The sequence below is a fragment of the Poecilia reticulata genome, linkage group LG8, assembly GCF_000633615.1.
Source record: "Poecilia reticulata strain Guanapo linkage group LG8, Guppy_female_1.0+MT, whole genome shotgun sequence".
NCBI classification, from domain to species: Eukaryota; Metazoa; Chordata; class Actinopteri; order Cyprinodontiformes; family Poeciliidae; genus Poecilia; species Poecilia reticulata.
The window spans coordinates 2,397,201-2,404,797 of NC_024338.1; the positions used below are offsets into that span (position 1 = coordinate 2,397,201).

At 40.2% G+C, this 7,597-nt stretch overlaps 1 protein-coding gene across 1 annotated transcript; it reads left to right on the forward strand.

Annotated features, from left to right (window-relative positions):
• Positions 1-714: 714 nt before the first annotated feature.
• hspb9 (heat shock protein, alpha-crystallin-related, 9) lies at positions 715-1,961 on the forward strand. The gene is made up of 2 exons (XM_008415059.1): positions 715-1,053; positions 1,345-1,961. Exons 1-2 carry the CDS (start codon positions 827-829, stop codon positions 1,802-1,804), a joined length of 687 nt encoding a protein of 228 aa, XP_008413281.1. The 5' UTR covers positions 715-826; the 3' UTR covers positions 1,805-1,961.
• The last annotated feature ends 5,636 nt before the right edge of the window (positions 1,962-7,597 follow it).

A 7,597-nucleotide genomic window follows, 5' to 3' on the forward strand; every position in this document is an offset into this window, starting at 1 on the left:
CCATCCATCCATCCATCCATCCATCCATCCATCCATCCATCCATCCATCCATCCATCCATCCATCCATCCATCCATCCATCCATCCATCCATCCAATTAAAATGAATGAATGGTCTGGTCTCTGAAATTGATTCTCAACTGCAAATTCAAATTCCTTTTAAGTCACATTTGACATATTCAGCATTTTTAAGGTAACATTGTTACTTGATTATGCTATAAAATGGCTGGAAAACACATAATACTGCTCCTTAACAAAATCACTTTTAACAATATTCAGACCTATTATGAAGATTTGTGATAAAACGCATTATGAGTTTAAGCCTCATATCCCATATAAATAAAAGGACAACAATGAATAAAAACAAACACTCATTTGGACCTTGTGCTTGTCTTCACTGCCTCGACTGGACTGTCTTCCGCACATGTAAACCTCGGCCCGCTCTCATGGTTTAGTTGTGTCACTTCTTAGGAATGACAGAAAGCAGGTGTGTGACAGCAGGCTGCTGAGGGAATCCCCCAGAAATAGGAAATCTTCTTTTCACAGCCGCCCACATACACAGCAGTAGATTCTAAGCATGAGCTGTCTTTAGCTTTTTGATGAGTAGCAGGGCATTCCTGACCTGGCTGAGCTGAGCTGAGCTCATGGGGTGTAAATAGCTCAGTGGGAGGGCCACTGCTCCAGGCTGGGGTATAAAACTGATCTGAGACCAGGGGCAGATTTACACCAAGACAGCTGAGGAGTCTGAAAAACCTACTTGAAGCAAACAGAAGCTGACATTCTTTCTTTCTTGAAACCTGGAATCAGGATCTGTTTAGCCAAGCAGTGATGATGTCCCAGTACATGGCTTTGAGCAACCTCCTGACTGAGGAGGATCCCCTCCTCAGTCAGGAGGGAATCCTCTGGCCGTTGCGTCATGAAGCTCTGTCCTCCCTGCAGCAGAACTTCTTCAGTCGGAGAGCCGGCCTGGCTGAGAGCCTCCTCAGGGAGCTCCATGCTGGACCACAGCTGCTCAAACTGGCCCAGTTTCCTGTCATTTCCTCCACACTGAAAAGGTAGGCACAAGATTTAAGACCCTCACTCCATCTTATCCTTTATATGTTCAAACCTGTAGACGTTTGAGGGAAGGCCTTAGACAGAAACTTTTTAAATGACTTCCAATAACTCATTGAACATACTGTACTATTTGATAAGCAGTTGGAATGTATGTGTGACTGAATTAAAATGAATTTTTTTTATTTGGCAAAATGCCTTGAGATGGCGTTTGTTGTGAATTGGCATGATGTAAATAAAGTGAACTGAAATTGAGCTGAAGTCCATCTGACCCTGGTGTTTGGTTTTCCTAGACTGAGTGAAGACAGAGAGCAGCAGACAGAGGCAGTCAGCACAGAGCTGCACCGAGACGCACAGCAGACCAGCGACAATGGTGACCTTCTGGTGACCCTAGACGCCCGGGGTTATGCTCCCGGGGACATCACCGTCAAACTGGAAGGCCGAAGTCTGGCAGTAGTGGCCATGAAGCAGGCCGGAGCAGAGGAGAGCCAGTCCTGCTCCTCCTCTTCCTCCTCGGCCTCCTTCTCCTCCTCGGCTTCATCCCACGTGGGATTCATGCAGAGAATAGATCTACCCGCTCACCTGGACCTGTCAGGTCTCTCCTGCTCTCTAATGGACGATGGGCAGCTTCGGATCCACGCCCCTGTGGCCCGGCAGCCAATCAGCGAGGAGCAGCAGGTGCCCATCCGCTACAGGACGTCGCTGGAATTTCCCATTAAAAATGACGACACAGAGCAGGAACATAAAAACTGAAGCCACAGACACAAAGTGGAACACGTTTCTAATAACTTCCACAAAAAGACTAATCTACAAGTCAAGTTTAAATTGATATCTTGAAAGCTTATTTTAAATATATTTTGTAATATTTTGAAAGTGTAAAAATTTTAATAAATGATGAAGATCAAATGTGTTTACAGGAGCAGCATTATGTGCTTTCCAGTCGAGTAACTGTGTTCCCTTCAGTTGATATAAAAATGGTATATATCAAACATAACTATAAAAAATTGTACTTTGCAATTAACCCCTTGAAATTAGGCTTCTGTCTCTTTAAGAAACTCTTGCTCTTGTGATGACTCTGCCTTCACAACAAAATTCCTCTATTAAGCATTTACAAACTTTTCTCTGAGTGCTGGACTGAGAAATAGTTTGTACAGTGAGCTCAGCAGATCTGCAGTTTGCTAATTGCTGCCACTAGTTTGAAGGTACTAGCAGCCTGTTGAAATTCTTGGCTTGGAAACTGCAGGCAGGGCTAGGTCCAACCCAAGCATTTTATACAAACCTCAGTGGTTACCATGGAGATTCAAGGATTTCTCAAACATCTATGAAAGAATGAAAGCAACACTCCAGGTATGTGTTTGATGAGAGAATAGAACATGATATAAAACTCAAAAAAGCTGATTTTACATAATACTGCCACTTTAATAAATGGCTGCTTGAAGTGAAGAGCTTTGTTGGCCACATGATGGCGCCAACATATAATCTGAATAGAACTGGAGCGGGACGGCGCAGAGGCCTCTCCTAACCACTAAAATCACCTGCAGCTCCCCTCTAGAGACTGAATCAGAACCTTTAAAAGGTTCCAGCGACATTTCTTTTCCTGCTCTTCTTGTTTTGCATTTGGCGCAGACAGAGGCAGGGTAATGTTTGTCCTGCCCTGAGGAGCTGAGGAGGAGGAGAGCAGATGGAGGACAGTAAAAAGCAACATGTTTTAAAGGATTAGCTCAGGTGAATTCCCAAAATATATCCACGTTCTCACTCTCTTCTAATAGTGTTTAATCCTGAAAAACATTTTTCAATTTCATTTTTGAAACGGCTTGGATCGCTCAGGAGCTGAATTCCATTCCATTAATCTGCATGTGGCCGTAAACATGCAGATTAAACCGATGACAGGGATTTGACAGCTGGAGAATCTGTTGTGTGGCAGTTCAGGTTAGCTAAACTGTTAAAGTTTTCAGGAGACTGAAAGGTAATCCTAATTATAGTAGTAATGATGAGGCATCGGTCAGTATAACACCCTCTCAATATGATGACCGTATGTACAAGATATAGCATAACGGTACTCACTGCTATGTACAGCAAGGTCCAGATGTTTTCATGTTATCTGTAACAATTATTGATTATTGTAGCAGTTGTAATATTACATTGATTGTGATAATCAGACTTCAGCAAAAACTAAATGTGTTGCAATGTTGAGGTTCTGACTGCTGCAGAGTAACACTGGGAGCTTAACAAGCTGATATTAGCTGGTTAAACAGTCAGGCTATCTGCTCTGGTCTATGACCATATTTAACACACATGCTGCCTGTAGCTTAGCAACTGTAGCTTTTAAGCAGTCTTATGTTAATAAGAGCCACGGTTATTTGTCATATTTATTCAGTTAAAAACATGGAAGATGATAAGAGAGGAAAACAAAACCTGTAAGGGAAAACCAACATCATCATGAGACATTTCTGTTCTGTGACCAAAAGTGTTTGTGAGATACTCTGAGCTCACAGGGTGGGAAACTCCTGCCCAGAAAGTTTGGACAACAACAGTGACTCTAACCATCACTGACATGAGAGGTGGGATTATGGCAAAACTATGACATAGTCAGAAAAACTACGACATAGTTTTTCTGACATAGTCAGAAAACTATGTCATGTTTTCTGACATAGTGGTGTAAAAAATGTTTGCACCATTTCTGAGCTCCTTTTGCTTTATTACTCCACTTCAGTGTTTCGAAACTTCAAACCAATTTAAATCATCAAAGACAACACAAGAAAACACAAAATGCACTTTTCCAGTGAAGGTGTTTAATATTGAGGGAGAGAAAACAAACAAACAAACAAACAAACCTACATGTCCATTTTGGTTCAGTCTCTTCCTTATGGTGGGGATATGACCTCTGACCTTTACAGAGGCTTGTTACTGTTGTGTGGTCTTTTGAGACCTCTTGGGATCATTCCGGTCGACCAGCCTCCTGGGAAACGCCATCACTGCTCCCTGTTTTCTCCATGTGTGGAAGGAGTTTTTTAAACCTCAAACCAAAGCATGTGAGAGATGACTTTCCTGTCTCTGTGCAGGAGGAAACATATTTCACCACTGGCATGACAACATGAACTTATATTGACATTATCCACTGAGTACCAGTAGGATCTTATAACAGCCATCAGATGTTACTTCCTGTCTTCGAAGCTCCTGAGGAGAGACACGAACAGCTCTGGGTACTTTGAGTGGACCGCATGTTTGTCACTGTCAGACCATGTTTGTCCATCTGCTGGGTTGACAAGTTTTTGAAACGAAATAAAGGTGATGCCAGAAAAAGTTCAAACTAATTGTTGTTGGTGTCTTGCAGTCAGCTAAGGTCCAACAGTTAGGGAAGTACTGCATCACTCTATGTCCCATACTGCTAGAGAAAAACTCCAGTCACTGCAGCAATACACTGGCATCTTACTGAAAGGAAACTGGCTCTGGTTTCATTTGTTTTTCCTATTATTCTCTAAACAACCTGCATGTTTTTCTTTGTTTTAACGATTAAGTCCCACTCTTCACCAGGCTCCTACCAGGTTTTGTCTCAATTTTGGTCCTGCTTCATCACCCCCATGATCGTTTTCAATTATAAATGACAAAACATCATCTACATGCAGGTGCTAACAGTCAGTGTTTTTTCAAAGGTTTTGAAAACTCAAAACAAGCAATAGACTTTAAACTGGTAGTTTTATAATTGCAGTGGGACATGGATCAGGACCGATAGCAGAGAGTGATCCCTGGAGCACACTGACCTCATTTACTGTAAAATGGAAAGAAGTCAAAACACACAAACTGTAAGCTCCTTCTCATGACTGGAGACAGTAACAGTAAAAAGAATAAAACACTGCTGCAGGTTTCAGGTACCATTATTTGGTCATTATCAGGTTTGAAAATAATTTGAAACTGGACTGTAAAGAATAGATTCTGTATTGTTATCATTTACTGTAAAAAACTGGAAAAGAATGTAAAAGCTTTGTACAAAAAATAAGTACATCTTAAGGTGTACTTAAGATGTACTTAAGTACACCTTAAGTACATCTTAAAGTAGTAATTCGAGGCGAATTACTACGCTTAAAAAATCAAGCCGCTCGAAGGAGATATTGACATTAGTACACATGGCCTTCCTGCTCTTGTTAGTGGGTGATGTACAGCTTAATCCAGGACCGAACAAATCCACTGATGCCGGCATCGAAGGGCTCCTTACCAACGAGCCAGGGATGGTTGCTGGAGATCGGGGCTCTGGTAGCTCGGGCGGCGATGTGTCGGAGCACATGTTTTACATATCGGACAGCAGATTGATCCAGACTGTTTTGTGTGGCGAACGCGGCATGACTGGTGGGAAAGCTGTGACTTGCTACCATGCTATGGCGTCTGTTGTTTCAACTCAGAAGACCTATGGTGTCAGTACACTGTCAACAAACGTTTGTACTAACCATTTTCCTCATGGAGATCTTTGGATCGCCCCACCTGTCACACTGGATACCAGTTCTGGGATTATCAACAACGGTCTGCTACGTAAGAACTTGATGAACAATTCCAACAAGACAAAGAGACATGGACCGGCCCGACGTAAGCCAAAGATATTACATACGGAGGCAATAAACAAACAAAGACAATATCTATTTTTTCAAACTGTTAATCATGCTAGAGTGGTCTGGGACCATGCACATAAACCTGAAGGTATCTTTGGAGGACATTTAAATATAAGAAGTCTCGTACCCAAATGTGAGGAAATAAGAACATTGCTAATGGGATCTAATTTGGATTTTCTATGTTTAAGTGAAACTTGGCTAACCGATAACATTCCAACTAATGTGACTGATGTACCAGGATATACATGTTTCAGAAAGGATAGGGTTATGGGGCGAGGAGGGGGAGAATTAATTTACATAAAAGACTTATTTAACGTCAATGAGATAGTCATAGATGAGCATATATCAATAGAATCTGTATGTTTAAATGTTTGTCTTTCACCTCGTATGAATTTTAACATTGTGGTGGTGTATAATCCACCATCAAGTTGTAGCACAACTTTTTATCATAACTTAAAGGAATTGTTAACAGTATTTAGAAATAACAGTGAAGTAATCATTTTGGGRGATTTTAATATAAACTGGATGGACAATAAATTGAAAAAAACCACTTGGAGAACTGACAGCAAAATTTGATTTTCACCAGTTAATTCAAGGTCCCTCTCGTATCACTAAAAACAGTCAAACTTTAATAGATTTAATTTTCTCAAATAAACCTGGTCGAATCATAAAAAGAATCCTATAACTTGGTGTGCGGCTTATCTGACCACAATATTACTCTCATTGCAAGAAAATTATCTCAAAAGCGTTTTGTCAGTCGCTATAATGCACAGAATCAGACTGTAATACAAATTCTAAGACACAATGTACACAAATTTGAGGCAGAATTAGCCAAGATTAATTGGGATGACGTTTCCAGCCAGAATCAGATAAATGATTGCTGCAATGTATTCTTAATGTTTGTAATACTATGAATAAGTTTCTTAAAACTCATACGAAGGGACGAAGAAAAATACAGTTTTTCTTCGTCCGATACTTCTTTTGGGTATCGGATGACATTCGGCTGTTAATGAAAAAGAGAGACTATGCTCTAAAATCTTTTCTTAAAAATAAAAGGACCACAGATTGGCTGCTTTTTAAAAGTTTGAGGAACAGAGTAGTTAAAGAAATATACAAATCTAAAGCTAAATATTACACAAATGTCTTATCAGAAACTGGAGGGAATGGTAAGATGATCTGGAAACAACTAAACAGTTTACTGAATCCCAATGCAAACACTAAACATAAATATGAACTTACAATAGCAGGAAAAACCATAACTGATCAAGCTAGCAACAATGTTTAATAATTTTTTTCCTCTCTTCAGTTAAAGGCTTGGCATCAAAGTTTCTGCCAGCTCCAATGGAAACACACGGTACAAAACCGACCAAAAAGTGTTCTGATTTATTTGAGATTAAGGAAATTCATTACTCTGATGTTCAAAAAGCCATTAACAACTTAAGTAATTCTCATGCAAAGGATATGTATAATTTAGACGTTATGTTTTTAAAAAAATACAGTAACATTTTAGTAGAACCTTTAACTCATATAGTTTACATTTCCATCAGAACAGGGCAATTTCCCGATGCATGGAAAAAAGCTTTGGTGAAACCGATTTTTAAATCAGGAAGTCCACATGAAATCAGCAACTACAGGCCAATAAGTCTGGTTCCGGTCATGTCAAAAGTGCTGGAGAAAATTATTCTGGAACAACTGCTACTGCATTTAGAAAGTAACAATCTTCTTCATCCGCTTCAGTTTGGTTTCAGACGTCAACATTCCACAGAGACCGCTGTAAGTTTGCTGCTTGAAAAGGTTAAACAATCACTTGACAAGGGACAAATTACTGGTGCAGTTTTTCTTGATTTGAAAAAGGCCTTTGATACAGTGAATCACAATTTGCTGATCTCAAGGCTTTCATCATTTAATTTCTCAGAACGAACGGTCATTGTCTTGGTTTAAATCA

Excerpts from the sequence above, each read along its gene's own strand:
- hspb9 (XM_008415059.1), top strand. The coding sequence starts at position 827 with ATGATGTCCCAGTACATGGCTTTGAGCAACCTCCTGACTGAGGAGGAT. Across the intron at positions 1,054-1,344 it reads ATTTCCTCCACACTGAAAAG|ACTGAGTGAAGACAGAGAGC; the intron begins GTAGGCACAAGA and ends TGGTTTTCCTAG.